The sequence below is a fragment of the Natrix helvetica genome (genome assembly GCF_964273705.1).
Source record: "Natrix helvetica genome assembly, chromosome: 4".
Taxonomy (NCBI): domain Eukaryota; kingdom Metazoa; phylum Chordata; class Lepidosauria; order Squamata; family Natricidae; genus Natrix; species Natrix helvetica.
Genome location: NC_138550.1, coordinates 57,486,611 through 57,503,310, shown reverse-complemented (window position 1 = coordinate 57,503,310; position 16,700 = coordinate 57,486,611). Strand labels below are relative to the sequence as shown.

At 41.7% G+C, this 16,700-nt stretch overlaps 1 protein-coding gene across 5 annotated transcripts in view; it reads left to right on the top strand.

Moving 5' to 3' along the window:
• Positions 1-16,700, top strand: part of PRDM15 (PR/SET domain 15) — a gene marked incomplete at its 5' end in the record, with an annotated part of 57,601 nt that overhangs the window by 9,714 nt on the left and 31,187 nt on the right. For 4 of the 5 annotated variants that reach the window (XM_081951320.1, XM_081951318.1, XM_081951317.1 and 1 more), the window contains 8 exons: positions 1,677-1,770; positions 3,670-3,823; positions 4,765-5,011; positions 6,542-6,655; positions 7,202-7,429; positions 14,520-14,667; positions 15,481-15,659; positions 16,186-16,280. In XM_081951320.1, the coding sequence (XP_081807446.1) occupies positions 1,677-1,770; positions 3,670-3,823; positions 4,765-5,011; positions 6,542-6,655; positions 7,202-7,429; positions 14,520-14,667; positions 15,481-15,659; positions 16,186-16,280 (1,259 nt within the window). The remainder of the gene's footprint in view (positions 1-1,676; positions 1,771-3,669; positions 3,824-4,764; positions 5,012-6,541; positions 6,656-7,201; positions 7,430-14,519; positions 14,668-15,480; positions 15,660-16,185; positions 16,281-16,700) is intronic. The other variant, XM_081951321.1, reaches the window with a different exon arrangement.

The following is a 16,700-nucleotide window of genomic DNA, read 5'->3' as shown; positions in this document are numbered from 1 at the left end:
TTAAAATAGACGACAATTGTCTCTTTGAAGAAATTAGAAGACAATGTATATTTAAATTCTGAAAAATTAATACAATGAGAAAATCAACATGTTGAAATTGATAAAAAGATGGGTGGATATTTTCAGCCATTTCAAAAATGAACATATTCCATGTGAACATTTATTTATACTTGTTCAATTTACGTTGTGCTGCCCTGGAACTAATGCAGCAGTTGAAAGAGTTTTTTTCAATTGCCAATGATTTTTGGACAAGTGAGAAATCGAGATTGAATGTTGATACTCTAGCTGCAGCACTTGCCGTAAAATTCAATATGAAGGATATTTCTTGTTCAGATATTTCCAATATATTGTTAGAAGATGATACATTGACAAAAAATATTAATTCAATGGAAAAGTACTCATTTAAATAATAATTAACAGGCATGTAAGCATAATTACAATATAAAATGTTGCAAATGTTTTTATTATGCATATATCATATTTTAGTGTAGTATTGTTGCAATGAATAAAATATTTCTTTTATTTACGATTTTTTTTCCCAATTTATTTGTCCTCCTTTTCATTGTAAGAAAGTTGGTCACCTTAATAAAGGATTATGCTACAGGTACATTTAGTGAGCACATTTGAGACTGGCAACTCAGTCATTAAGTGAAGCAGTTATATAGTGAAACTGCAATTGTGCCTACAATTTCATTTCAGCTTTCCTTTGCTTTATAGACCTCTGTGAAAGTTGTAAATATGAGGATTGGCCACAGTTACTTTTTTATCACCATCGTAACAGCGAACAGTCATTAAATGAGGCAGTTGCTAAACAAGGACAACTTGTATTCTATTCATTTATTGATTCTGTACTACTGATAGTATTTTTTGCATTTTATCAGCAAGGTAAATCGATATATGTGAGACATAATTCATAAATGACAAGACTTAGGGATATACTATTAGGGAGCAGAACTGCCTAAAACACAACAATGTAGGTCTGAATATATATATATATATATATATATATCTTTGATTCAACTGCTAAGCCATGGTTAACATCTACTTTGCTAGGCTGCAGTGGTAGTTTTGTTTTGCCTACTCACTTAGCTGTCCATTGTTTCAATAGTGAGAATGAAAAATGTCATAGGTTATAAATATAAAGTAATGTATTTGTGTTGCAAGTTTGTAACATTTGAAATAATGCATGGTATTTCCAAATTTTGGTGTGGTAGAGTTGTCCTATGGAATTCATCCTTGTCTTTATGATTTTCATACCCCAGCATCCATTCTTTTTAACAAGATTCCCAAGGATTCCTGACTAGGATTTTTGCCAGTCCAGATTCACACACCTAAATATTAATGGAACCCCATTGAGCTAAAATTCTAAAATTATTTTCTCATTTTAATGTAACATGTTTCTCTCCCATGCTTTAGAGTATTCTTAATAAGGTTCATTTGTTACACGTTTATTGAAAATGTGTTTTTATATATGATATAGAAATGGTTTATAAAGTGTATAATTTCACCAAGTGCAGAATTGAAATCAGTTGAAATAAGTTGTTACTACATTTTTGCTATTAAATGGGCCATTTTGAGCTATTAAATGCCACAATTATTTGATATAAAGACTTGAAATATTCAGTGTAGCTACTTAACAATATACGAGCAAAGGGTACTTTTCTTGTCTCTTCCAGGGTGTGAAGATTGCAATCAGTATCATGATTCAGAATGTCCGGAGCTGGGTCCTGTGGTGACAGTCAAAGACTCCTTTGTGTTAAGTAGAGCAAGGTAACTTTTACAATATTGCATTTTTTTAAGTAAACCAAACCTAATTGGCAACATTTCAAACTTGAATTTGAATTTTGCTTTAGGTGATGCATTTTAAATGGAGAATGTTCTAGGTCTTACGTTGATTTTATCAAATTCTAAATGTCAACGGAAATGAGCTAGCATGTGTAATGATTAAAGAGGAGACATGATAGCAGTGTTCCAATATCTCAGGGGTTGCCACAAACAAGAGGGAGTCAAACTATTCTCCAAGGCACCTGAGGGTAGAACAAGAAGCAATGGGTGGAAACTAATCAAGGAGAGAAGCAACTTAGAACTGAGGAGAAATTTCCTGACAGTTAGAACAATTAATCAGTGGAACAGCTTGCCTCCAGAAGTTGTGAATGCCCCAACACTGGAAGTCTTTAAGAAGATGTTGGATAGCCATCTCTCTGAAACGGTATAGGGTTTCCTGCCTAGGCAGGGGGTTGGACTAGAAGACCTCCAAGGTTCCTTCCAACTCTACTATTGTATTGTATTGTATTGAGTTGGAAAAGGACTGAAGGAACACATGTATAAGCCTACCTTCGGTCATCAAAATTCACTGAGTGGCTTTGGGCCAGCCACCTTCTTTTCAGCCTAGAGTTCCTGAAGGAAAGGTAAAATGGAAACTAATAGATAGTCATCATGATCATCATCTGTGTCTTCAGCTTCTGGAGTTTTTGAATATCAAGAAGCCAAGTAATGGTGTATGAACTACTCAATTTCAGCTAAGTGGGAATTCATGACCAATTACCTTTTCATAGGGTTAGAGAAGCATCCCAATCTGATGGCCTCCAAATGTATTATGGGCTACAGAATACAGCATGTAGTATTCTTGAAGTTGTACTTTCTCATTTCAGAAGGTTATCAAGATAGGGAAACCTCAGAGAGGTGGCAACTTTTGAGGATTTATCAGACAAAGCAGTGTGAGAGATTCATGAAAATTACACTTTATTAATAGCATAAAATGGGAGCAAAAGAAGCCATGTTTATATAAGGAGGAGAGGTAGTCCTTATATAGCAGCTACCTTGACAGTGATTGTTTGTAGTTCTGATAGTGATGAAAAACTAACTCTGCAACCAAGTCTTGTATTTGCAGGTCTGTAAAGCAAAGAAAAGGTGAAGTAAGATTCTAAGCATAGTTGTAGTCACTAAACAATGACTACCTATACACATTTGTAAATCCTATTTTGAAAGACGACTATGTTCCAAGAACTGAAATCTGTCTTTACCTGTTTAGGTAAAGACGAGCTAAAACTCACATCATTAAGATTAGTTTTCTCTTGTCAGACATAGTAATGCCAAATTTTCAAATGTATGGTAACTTACAGTGGATATTTGTTTTAATAAATCATCTCGTTTGTGAGTATTTGAATTCTTATTACCAGATATAATTTCTAGTGTGTCAGGAGGTTTTCTGTTTTTATCTTTGTCACAGCAATGTGTTACAAATGTGCAACTCGAGTCAAAACTGATTGATCTATAGAGAAAGATAAATACAGAAAAAGGTGTGAAAATGAATAGTTCCTAGGAAAGTTTTTCCTTTCCCATAATTGTTTCCAATAACATGCTTTTTATAGAGCAGCTTTGGCTATGGGATAGAAAATATTTTTTCTCACTTTCAGTCCCAGTTCATTTCAAATGACGAATGATCAGATAGCAGGAGACACATGGGACTTCTGTTCATTACCATACAGTAAGGTCAAAGAGTATAACCTGGTTTTTCTTTTGTATTAGTTATTGTTTTGCTATGTGACATTTTTGCAGAGAATCTGTCCTTATCCATGTTAAGATGCTGGGTTTATTCTATAGGGGTTGAATTCTTTCTTCCATAACTATTGCCAGATACGTTTTAGCATCACAATATTCAATTTTTAGATCATCCCTTCCTTCCAACTTGGAGATCAGACAACATGAAGATGGAACTGAAGGTGTTTTTGCAATAACTCAACTTGTGAAGCGTACCCAATTTGGTCCCTTTGAATCCAAGAGAGTTGCCAAACTAGAAAAGGAATTAACATTTCCACTGAAGGTACAGTGACTCCAAATTCAGGTCAATCAATTATAAGGACTTTGAAAATATGTCTATCTTTCCCTGATCTGATGCCTTCAGTACGGTAGATATAGAATTTCTAAATGAGCATTGCTAGGTTCATTGAGAATTACAGTCCAATACTACTAGCTGATCATTTGTTTATATATAACTTTCAGATAATGTGAAGAATATGGCATTGGACAAATTTGATTCTCATAATCTAGAGGGAAGTAGTGAATTTAAAAGCCTTCCTGCAATGATTCAATCCTTTGATCATTGTAACAGGCATCCTTATATCTTGCCTTTGAGTTTCCTAAGGGAGTAGTGAGCTAGATAGATTTTTCAATCAGATATAATAAAGCAGACCTTGTATTTGTATTGGGGACAATTAATACCTACCGTCAGATATGTGAAAGTTTCTGCTAGAATAAGCAAGACATATTAAAACCATGTGAAATAAATTAGTAAATGAATGGCAATAATGTATAAATAGCTACCAAACAAATTCAGATTATTCAGACCAAGAATTGGAAAGAAAGCCAAGATGCTTTTAAAATAGGAAGAGTCCAAGCAATTCAGGTTATTGTTTTCCTTGTCACTGGAGCATGAAATCTAGTTGTTTCTGTTTTTTATGCCATTACAGTGGTATCTGGACATAGGTAACCCATTGGAATCAGGTCATGCTTGATTCTAGGGGTTCCCCAATTTGAGGGGGACCTTGGACACATTTTTCATTTTTAAGAAGTGCCATGGCATACAACTATAAAATAGTGTGATATATTTGAAATGGCCAGATGAAAAATGCTGGGGCCACCTTGATCTTTCTTCTGGAGAAAATAGCTCTAATAAAATAAGTGAGTCATTGTATGGTTTGTTACTTTATCAAAATGATTATTAGGAGCACGTTTGTATTGACGTTCTATATGGGCTTTGTATAGGTTTTTCAGAAAGAGGGGTCTCCAGTCTATTTTGATACATCTAATGAAGACAACTGTAACTGGATGATGATGGTGAGACCTGCCAGTCTATATGAGCATCAAAACCTGACTGCTTTTCAACATGATAATGACATTTACTTCACTACCTCTCGGGACATCCCACCGGGAACTGAGTTAAGAGTATGGTATGCAGCTTTCTACGCCAAAAAAATGGAAAAGCCAGTTCTAAAGCAATGCATTGCCAATGGTATGTTTGGTTGTTTGTGGGGAGGGTCTTTACTACCATGTAGCATTTTCTCTGACTCAGTTCTTGTGGATATTTTCCTGGGGTGGGGATATTCATCCAGGTATCTTCTCCACATCATAATTGATACATTATTTTCTCCGATTCACATGTTATTTGAAGGTGGAGGCTACTAAATTGGATCCAAAGATACACAAATAGAACTTTGCTCCCCATCTCCAAACCTTTGATGAAGTTCAAGAGTCCTTGTGGAATGGAATATGATAGGCAGAAGGATTTCAATAGTTAGGAGAATGAAAACAATTTGATAGTAATTTTACCTTGTCCAGGCAAAAGTGTGTTTCTCTTCTTTCAAAATACGTTTGGGCCCAGCCTGTTTTATTTTGTTTGACAGAGACATAGGACACACACACACAAAGAATAATAGGAAGATTTGAGATCAAGACTTAATAAATCAGTGTCTCAGAGATGTTATTTGCTGTTATGATGTTAATAGCCCCTAATCAATCATTAGGATTCTAACTTCCAATCAGTTTGAAGTTGATGTTGATGTTGGAGTTGTTTTGGACTGATAGGTTATGGATCAGAGTCATAGCTTCAGATTTTATAGATTTTTATAGAGTTGGAGCTTCTTTAGCCTCCATCACTTATCTGAGCTCTAAAAGGGGTGAAAAAAGCCCAGGATCCATATTCCTTTTCCCTGACATTTTCTCTTACTCAACAGAGGAGGAAACTAGGGTGGACATGATGTAGTCTTATGTACTTTTCAGCTGGTTGCTTTAAAACACAACGCTTCAAAGAATTGTATTTCAACAGAAATGCATAGAGAATGGAGGAAGAAAATGTTGTTGTTTAAGTCTTGTTTATCATGCTATGTTCTGTTAAGAAAGAAAAATATATATCATGCACGTGTGATATCCTCCAGACCTGAGTTACTGTGCTATGTTTGTACATAATGCTAAGTCAGAATTCTTTAAAACTTTGTTTATTGAACAAACTTTACCTAATTGGTTTATGCTTAAGTCAAAATGGGTGTGTTAGATGAGGGTTGATCTCCTCCATTTAATACCCAAAAAACCGTAGTTAGCTCTGTATATGAACTGTGAACTAAGACTATGTTAGAATAACATTTCTTAGTTATCTATATTCCTGGCTTGTCTAATTTTTCTGTATGTATGATGTAGTTACTGATTTACAACCGAAATTTTAAATATCCCACAACCCTTTGAAATAAATGATTATAACTAATTCTCTTTTTCCTTTCTCTTTCTATGTACACCTTTAAAAATATTGCTAAATTAAACAGAAAAATGTATACCTTGCCCTTAAATTTCTTGAATTTTATTTTATTTTAATAATTTAAATTTCAAGCATTTGTTAAAGTAATAAATGACAAATTACCAGAATGAAGATGGCTTTGGACACTAGTGAAGAACTGCTCATCAATCTCTAGGCTCACCTAGCATTGTTATAGAAATTTGCTAAGTGGGAAAACAAGCTAATAAAAACATGGTCTTTTTAATATGTGTTTAGCTATGGTGGAATGTGACCATCAACGAAATAAAAGCACGTATCCTGCTGCCTTTTCTTTTGAGAAACTCAAAAAATTAGCCAAGAATAATCAATCTGCCAGAACTGATGCTTCAGGTATTGACACATTTTCATCTCTAGTGTATGTATACAATATAAATCTGGAATATTTTGTATTTGTGTATTATCCCACAAAGTAAAATTGCAAATGTAATAAGAGTTATCAAACATAAATTATCTTTGTGGTGATTTTTTTTTAAGTTCTGTATTTTCTCTCAGTCATTTTTCTATGAGATTTCAGCAGAGATTATTTTGAAGGCTGTTATTGACAATTGCATTAAATTTCAAAGAGCTGGTGTATATGATTTAAAAGAAGATCATACAATGGTCATCATGCCTTAAAAAATCCTCTAATAGTGAGAATTTGACGATTTATATGATAGTGAGTAAGTTTATAGTGTGTTTTATATGTTATGGTTGGAGGGGGTAACATTCATGGTCTTTTATATCTTGGGTGGTATTGATAGTGTCTCAGCTTTGTGCAAAGGGTCAAAGTATAATACTGTTTACTTCAGAGGGGGATATTAAAATACAGATTTTTTAGTTGTTTCTAAAGTTCAACTGGCCACTTTGATGCAGATTCTTACCGCTTTTTCCTTGTAGAACATGGGCAGGGTCATTTGGAGCAAGCTAAAACAGTTCCACAGAGCAATCAAAAGGATGTTCATCTAGAGAAGGTTCTGGAAGTTACCCATACTGATCAACCCATCACTATCTGTGAAAGTGCCAATTCCCAAGTGGATATGAAGAAAAAAACTCGACGGGGCAGGAAAGCCAAAGGAGCAAAAGTAGAAACACCTCTTGTGATTGTGGATGATAAAGATTCTACTGGTGAGACTAGGAAATCGTTCAAAGTAATCTCCATACTTTATGTTTTATGTTTGATACAGTAATAATGAAATAATTATTCTAGAATGCCAAGTGATTAGTAAAGGCGTGGGGCATAGAGAGCTTCATCTTCCACCTTATGATGTAATTGCATTAGGGAACTTGTGAGAAAGACAGTGGCAAGAAATGAGGCAATGCATGGAGATGCAGGAGAGAGTCAAATAGATGCACTGGGCTGAGTGAGTGGCTAGGTCAAGCGCAAAAGGGCTGAGGGAGGGCGTGTAGAAGAGGGAGAGTCATCCCAGCAGCTTGTGATCTTCCCTGCTGGCTTCCACATGACCATGGGGCAGTTGGTAACAGTCATTCGGTGTCATTGTAACATGGAGTAATGTGTAGCCTAATGATTGTAGGTCATGGACTCTCTGGATAGCAAAACTTGTGGATAAATGCAGCTGGCTTAATGTAGCTCTGATAATTGCTCCACCTATCTCAAGATTATCTTTTCTAGCTGATTTTAGCTTTCTAGACCCTTGGTCAAAGCAATTTCTTTTACCAAAACAGGCATGACATTGGCAATCTATAATTATGTATCCTGTCATTTTTTTTCACTTCAACATATGAAACAGGTATTATATGCAAGTTCCATAATTTGGGTTTTTTTTTCCTGACTTCAAAGCTTCTTCGGGGATTCTGAAAACATTTTTTTAAGTGGTATCAAGGGGTAACCTTAAGTTACATTTCTCAAAACCTAAATTGTTTCCAAAACCTGTGGTATTCCCAGCATACTGAATTCCAGCTCGCAGGAATTCACTATAGCACGACTGGTGACAAAAGTTCTGGTACAGCTATTATTAATGTTCATTATTTTAATTCTCTCACAGAATGTTTGACAATTTGTTCACCTTTTTTACTGCGTAATATAAAATTACCTGAATGGGTAACTTAACTAACAAAAACAAATATCCTAAAAATGGCTTTGTGCTGTACCTTATTGTCACTACTCATGTTATAGTAATGTAATGTCAGTAATTAAAGGACTATTATAATGTATAGCCAGATTACACATCATTAAAAGCAGTCCCTACATTTTTCCAGGGCGCTGCTCTGGAGAGTCCAAAGAAGGGTTAAACACAGCCAATCTGCCCAGAACTGAATTGAAACTTTAAGCCACGCCTCTGGTGCCGACTCTCCCCAGATTTTTTCAATTCAGCTAGCCCAGTAGACGCTTTAAGATTTTCTCCAGTTCTAAGATTGATTCCTTGGACTCTCCAGAGGAAGAATAATTTTTTAAAACAGCATATTTAAGGATTTTTAGAGCAGGCTGGTGAGTTTAAATTTAAGTTTGTTTTTTTCCCTTTTTAATTGGGTTTTTCTCACCCTTTCGGCTCTCCTGGAGTCCGGGGCTTTGCTCTGGCTCCTAGAAGCCACAGGCAGCTGTTGGGGGAAGCGTGTGGGTCGGAGTGCCGACGCCAGCGCTGTTGGGGCACCCCTACTGGGGGCCGATTCCCACTGGAAGCCCTCCGTTGCAATTTGTGCTTCTAGCAAGTCAAATTGCTGCGTGGGCTTCCAGGGCAGCCATTTTGGCTTCTTCCCTCTTTAAATTTGGCGCGCAGAGCTCCGGTGAGTTCCGGCCGCCATTTTGGATTGCACAATCTTCCGGCTTTACTTTAAAAGTTTTTTGCCGCAGCTGCCTGGTGCCTGGCTCTTTGCAGGAGCCGCGTGGAGTCAGACTTGGCCGGTGTGACCGGCGACCTGGGCCCCAATCCAAGCAAGTGATAGCGGCGTGGGATCGTGGCCTGCTGGGTCGCCTCCCTTACTCTCCTGCAGGCGCTGGGAGCGAATTCTGCTCGCGCCTAAAAGATTCCAAGCTACTTCAGGCCTTGCAGTTTCTCTGTCTCCTCAGGAGCATCGTGCTGCGGTGGGCTTTCTGGAGGTGGTGAGTGGTGGTTTTCCCATCCCCCTACTGCCCCAACCAGTGATTGTTACCATGGCAGATCAGGCCCCTGAGACTTCTGAGGGTGTCTCTTCCAGAGCCCCTGTAAGACAGGCCGGGAAAGCAGCCAGGGAGGCCATTAGAGGGAGTAAGCCTTACTCCAGGCATGGCCCCAAGCAGGGCTCAGGCCTAGACAAAGATGCATTAAGGCAACAGAAGGCCTTAGAAAAACAGTTTTCCAAAGCCCAACAGCAGGCCCAATCTTCCCTTTTGGTGTCTCCTGGGGAGCCCTCCAGGGAAATTCCTCCAGCCCAGGGAGGCCCCATTTCTGATAGTGAAGAAGAAGGGGATTCCTTGGCCATGGCAACTTCTCCAGGCCATTCCATGGCTGATCAGGCTGATCTCTTTGCCTGTCCCTCTGATATGGAGGAGGGACCAGCTCCAATGGGGCCCTTAGCCCCTCAACAGCCGATCCCCGGGCCCACTCAAAGGGTTCGCCCCATTGAGGACCAAGGGCCTAACCTATCCACTGAAATGCAGGAAATAATTAACAGGGCCATTTCCCAGGGCATTGAGGCAGGCATGCGAAAAGGTGGCAAGCGCACTCGCAAGATCCACCATTTGCAACCCCACGAGGATTCCAGAGAGATGACTCCTAGCCTTCCACCTCCGTCCCTGCATTCTTCAGTGGCCTCCGATGAGTCAGACTGGGAGGAAGAAGAGGAATTTCTTCCTAGGCAGGAAGCTGAATTCTCTGGGGATGAGGCAAGCCCCGCCAAAAAGCCGGCCTTTTCAGGCTTATTTAATTTGGATAATTTCAAAACCATTTTAGATAAGGCTAAGATCTCAACTCACATGGGGTCCACCCCCCCAGCTCAGGTGGTTGTAGACCCTGATGATCTATCTGGGGATCTCTTTGAGGAACCCATTTCGGTCCAGGAAATAGTTCCTGTACCCAAGATGTTCCTCAATTTAGTTCAAAGACAGTGGGCGCAGCCAGCTACCATGGCTACCCCCAGCAGCCATGACAAGAAGCTATATACGGTGGATGCCAGCCTGGAGGAGCTGCTCAAGCTCCCTCCTATCGATCCCCCTGTAGCGGCTCTTACCTCCTCTTCTGTGCTCCCTCCTGACCTGTTGGAGGGGCTCAAGGCTGAGGACAAGAGAACCGAAACTGCTTGTCACAAGACCCATCAGGCAGCTGCATGGGCCATTAAGTCCTCCGCTTCAGCCTCCTTTTTCTCCAGGGCGGCTCTCCTGTGGCTGAGGCAGTTGTTCAGGAAGATACCTGCCAAGGACGTTAAAGTCAGGCAGGATATCAATAAAATCATGGCAGCCACAGAGTACGCTGCTGATGCCACTCTGAATGCTGCTAAGTTTGCCTCGCGTGCCCTAGCGTCTAATGTTACTTCCAGACGCCTCCTGTGGCTTAGGCACTGGAATGTGGATATGCGCTCCAAATGGAAGCTTGTTACTGCCCCCTTTAAAGGGGACAAGCTGTTTGGTGAGGTCCTTGATCCAGTCCTTGTGGAAAACAAGGACAAAAAGAAAGTGATGCCATCAGTCACCAAAAAGCCTGATCGTAAAGGTCCTGGCTCTTACAGGAGGCAGGCCTTTCGGAACAATGAGCCCTCCACCAGCTCCACCCCCTATCATCGGGCGTATCCCCAGCAGGGTGAGCGGTCTCAGGACCGTCAGTCCTTTCGAGACAGAGGTCGCCAGCAGCCCTTCTCCAAGCGGCCATTTCGGGGGGGCTCCGGCTCCCGACCCTTTAGGAGGTATAAATGACCATCACAGGTCAGCTCCCATAGGAGGGCGGTTGCAGTTGTTCCACGCCAAATGGGAGCAGACCACGTCGGACCAGTGGGTTCTTCAAACGGTCCGCATGGGTCTCACTTTAGAATTCTGGTCCCCCCCTCCCCGCCACTTCATCCGGTGTCCAGTTCCCTCAGGGTTAGTCAAAAGATCCCTCATGGAACAGGAGATAAGGCACCTCAAGGAGATCAGGGCCATAGAACCTGTCCCAGCAGGCCAGGAAGGAAGAGGGTTTTACTCCATCCTGTTTCTGGTCCCCAAAAACTCAGGAGGGTGGAGGGGGATATTAGATCTAAAGAGGTTCAATCACCACGTGACATATCGCAGGTTCAAGATGCAGTCCCTCCAGTCCATCTTGGGGGCATCAGGCCAGGCGATATACTAACGTCCATAGACCTCAAAGAGGCCTACCTCCACAGCCCTATCCGCAAAGCCCACCGCAAGTTCCTGAGGTTCTCTTACGCGGGCCTCCATTACCTCCGGGACCACGGGTTCACCATCAACCTGGAAAAAAGTCATCTCGTTCCCACGACCAGACTGAAGCATCTAGGGGCCGTCATCGACACCACTTCGGGCACAGTATCCCTGTCCCCGGAAAGGGTGGCCAGCCTTCGGGAGATGGTCGTTCAGGTGCAGCAGTCACGTCTAGTCAAGGTGGTTCAGCTCTCACAGCTCCTCGGCAAGATGATCTCGTGCCTGTCAATCGTGCCTTGGGCGAGACTTCACTCCCGTCCCCTTCAGTGGCTCCTGCTCCCATATCAAAGAACAAACGAAAGCAGCTCAACAAGACTGATTCCAGTTCCAGCAGAGGTACGTCGCTCTCTAAGTGGTGGTTGTCTCCGGCCCTGTTAAAGGGGTCGCCATTCAAGGAGCCAGTCAGGCTCACCATCACAACGGATGCCAGCCTGTTCGGTTGGGGGGCCCACTGCCACAACCAGCTCTCACAGGGCAGGTGGTCCCCTTCCGAAGCCGCTCACAGCATCAACTGGCTGGAGCTGAGGGCAGTCAGGCTTGCGCTGAAGCGCTTCCAGAGCACCGTTCAGGGCCACCACGTGCGCATCATGACAGACAATGTCGCCACCAAGGCGCACATCAATCGACAGGGGGGAACGCGCTCCAGATCCCTGATGAAGGAGGCGGAGCTCTTGGGTCGATGGGCGGAGAGGTATCTCCTTTCTCTTCAGGCGGAGCACATCTCGGGCACGAGCAACACCCAGGCGGACTGGCTGAGCAGATCCACAGTCGACCACTCGGAGTGGCGTCTACATCCGCTGCTGTTCCAGCAACTGTCCCAGAGGTTCGGCCTCCCGCTGGTGGACCTGTTCGCCACCGCGGCCAACGCGCATCTTCCGCGGTTCTTCACAAGGTTCCACGACCCGAGGGCGGAAGGAGTCAACGTGCTGCACGGCCCGTGGCCGAAAGGTCTGCTTTACGCTTCTCCCCCGCTACCTCTTCTTCCCAGAGTCATCAGGAAGATCCTAGCAGAGGAGGCGGAGGTGCTGCTGGTAGCACCGTACTGGCCCAGGAGAACCTGGTTTGCAGACTTGGTGAGTCTTTCGATCACACCACCGTGGCGGATTCCTCCACAGGACATCTCTCTCAGCCAGGGGGCCCTTCAACATCCAGAACCCCAGTGGCTGCAGCTGGCCGTCTGGCACTTGAGAGGGATCTCCTAAGCAGAGGCAAGTTGTCAGACAAGGTGATTGGCACCATCCAAGCGTCACGACGGCAGTCCACGACGCGCATCTACGACGCCACTTGGAAATCCTTCGCCAGCTGGTGCACGGCTCATGGTACGCCTGCGCCCCTTGCTGGACTTCCTGCAGGAAGGTTTGGACAAGGGCCTGGCACCTAACACCCTGAGGCGCCAGGCAGCAGCCCTGTCAACCATGCTCTCAGTTGAGGGCTACGCATCTCTTGGCCGGAATCCGACCATCCGCAGTTTCCTCAGGGGAGCGACCAACCTGAGACCCCCAGTGGTCCACAGATACCCATCTTGGGATCTCAGTGTAGTGTTGCGGTCCCTCATCGGGCCCCCGTTTGAGCCCATTAAGACGGCCAGTCTCAGACACCTCACATTCAAGATGGTTTTTCTGGTCGCTATCACGTCTGCTCGTCGCATATCGGAACTGGCTGCCTTGTCAGTCAGAGAGGACTTGTGTCTCATTCGTAACGACAGAGTAATCCTGAGGCTGGACCCTTCCTTCATTCCGAAGGTCAATTCCTGGTTTCATCGGGCGCAGGAGGTGGTCCTTCCGGATTTTTGTCCGCATCCTCGGCACCCGAGGGAAAAGCGCTGGCACATGCTGGATGTGCGCAGGACTATTCGCAGATACATCAAGCGCACGGCCAGTTTTCGGAATCCGAATCTCTATTCGTCTCCTTTCAACCAGCTTCTCAAGGCAAGAAGGTCTCTTCATCTACCATCGGCGGATGGCTGCGAGCCTGGATTGCTCTTGCCCACGTTTTACAGTCCGTTCCTGTGCCTCGCAATATCACAGCACATTCGACTAGAAGCGCCGCCACCACAGCTGCCTGGTCTACACAGGCACCGATTGAAGAGATCTGCAAGGCGGCCACCTGGACTTCTCTGTCTCCATTTGTCCGAAATTACAAACTGGACAGTTTTGCATCGGCGGAAGGGGCCTTTGGGAGGCGTGTTCTTCAGGGCATCCATACCAGCGGAGCGACCCTGATGGCTGAGCCTTCCCGCCCTAGTGACAGTTAGCTTGGGCATGTCCCTTCTTTGGACTCTCCAGAGCAGCGCCCTGGAAAATGACCATTGTCTTACCTGAAGGGTCCTTTTCAGGGCGCTGCAACGGAGAGTCCACCCCACCCTGGGGTCTATTCTCCGCTGGTGTTTGTGAAGTCACAGTGTTGTTTGTTGTTTCTGTTATTGTTGTTGGACTATTTTTGACTTGTTCCATATTAGACTTCCAGTTGAAGTTTCAGCGCGCAACTGTTCCACGTCTTCATTGAATAAATCTGGGGAGAGTCGGCACCAGAGGCGTGGCTTAAAGTTTCAATTCAGTTCTGGGCAGATTGGCTGTGTTTAACCCTTCTTTGGACTCTCCGTTGCAGCGCCCTGAAAAGGACCCTTCAGGTAAGACAATGGTCATTCTATTTGAATAATGGACGTATCTGTGTATCACAACATGAATTTAAACTAGCTAAATTCCACTATGTGCAATAGACAAAATAGCGTGAAGTTTATAATCATGCTTATACTTATTTATGTGAATCAGCTTTGAGTTAACTTGGGTATAGATGAACAAATCCAATCAGGTTTTTTTTTTAAATAATATGCTTATTTTTTCATAATTCATTGATTTTTTTTCTTGGTAGCAGTAAACTCAGTGGACCATGTGGCTGAAATTATCACTGAGGTCCCACCTGATGACACAGCGATTCCTTCAGCAGCAGAAGATCAAATTATGGAGCTGATGTTAGCAAAGCTACCCAGTACTGCAAACAACATGAGTTCATTAACAAAGTAAGCTTTCCCTGCAAAGAAAAAAGTCCTGCTCTAAGTCCTGCTTTCTTATGGTAACGCTGCTAAATATCAATCACTTATGATGATCATGAAGTGGAGGACATGCGGAAAAAGCTTATTGGAAAAAAGATATCTTGCCATACTAAATATAGTGGAACATAGAAGTGAATAAATATCTTGCTACCTATAATGACAGTTAATAAGTTGGCATACTTATACTGACAGTGGATATCAGTAGTCCTTCACTTATGACCACAATTTAGCCCAAACTTTATGTTGCTAAGTAAGACATTCGTTAAGTGAGTTTTGTCCCATTTTATAACTTTTCTTGCCATAGCCGTTATGGGAATCACTGCAGTTCTTAAGTTAGGAACATGGTTGTTAAGTGAATCCCCACTGACTTTGCTTGCTAGAAGATCGCAAAAGACGATAATAACATGACCCCAGGATACTACAACGGTCCTAAATATGAGTCAGTTGTCAAGCGGCTGAATTTCAATCACGGATACTAAAACAGTTGTAAGTGTGAAAAATAGTCATAAGTCACTTTTTTCATTATTGTTACTTCAAATGGTCACTAAATGAACTGTTGTAAATCGAGGACTACCTGTAAAATGGCAATCTGCTTATTTAGGTATATAAATATCCATTTATATTTGTGATAATCTACAGAGAGACATAATAGCTTTTCTCAGTATGATATCCTGCAGATATATTGGGAATGAAAATCTAGTTCTAGTCAGCAGTGAGTGCCAATATATGCTGATTTATTTATTTATTTTGCTCATTTCTGCTTTCTTTTTAATCTGTTAGGTTTCCTCACCATCAGAGCTCTGTATCCCTTAAGAGAAGTTTAATCCTTTCCAGCCGACACGGGATTCGACGCAAGCTGATCAAGCAGCTTGGGGAACACAAGAGGGTGTATCAGTGTAGTATCTGCAGTAAAATGTTCCAAAATAGTAGCAATCTTAGCCGACACATCCGCTCTCACGGTAAATTTCAATTTAGCTGGATTCTTCTTTTACAAAGCAAATTATTGGTGGATAAGAAATCTTTAATCCAGCATACAAAAAGCAGAGAACATTTGGAAGCCGAAGCAGTAATTAAATAGATCAACTGCATGTATTCATGGCTTGGGATAAAGGGATGGTAAAATAATATGTCAACTACCAGGAGGAGCACTTGTTTGTTTCAGAGAAATTGGGCAAAGGGATTTTCAGGGCCTGTATGGATTTTCTAATTTCAGCAATCCTCAATTTCTGCTCCTTTAAATAACTAGGAATATACCACAGACAATTGAATTTTTAAAACAATTTACAAAAGCACAATCTGTTCATAATTAAAGGTTCTCTAATCTCAGGCTAAATAGAGACTGCTAAATTTTGGAAGCCTTGTGAGACCAAGTTGATTTGCTTTACCTAGCCTAACCATTTCATAATTTTTGGTTTAAGTATTATTAAATTTTCCTAAATTTTCCAGTTTTCTAAAAATAATGAGTGTTTTTAATTGGTTCTTTAGGTGACAAACTGTTCAAATGTGAGGAATGTGGTAAGCTTTTTAGTCGAAAAGAGAGTTTGAAGCAACATGTTTCATACAAACACAGTAGGAATGAGGTTAGTATGGTACTTCTTCATTTATGGAACAGAAATGGATTATGCATAGACACTGGTCAATTTCATATAAAGTCAAGAAAGAAGATAAGTTGCAAAAAATAACCCCTTTCCATGCTGACAAGGCAAAAAAAATTGCAGTTCTTTTAAAACTATTCTTTTTCCTTTTTTTTCAAAATATTTTACAAGAATGTTTCTTGTTGCTCTTAATGAAAGGGAAATAAAATGTATTTATTTATTTATTATTTTTCATATTCTTAATCACCCATCTCCCTCAGAGAAGGGCTCTGGGCAGTGTACAATATAATCAAAATCAATCTTTAAAATCAGAATAATTTAGGATTAATTTTTTTAAAATTATAAAGCCTAAAAATTTCAGAAGGTGAAAAATTCTAAATTGGTGGATTAACAATTGTTAATACA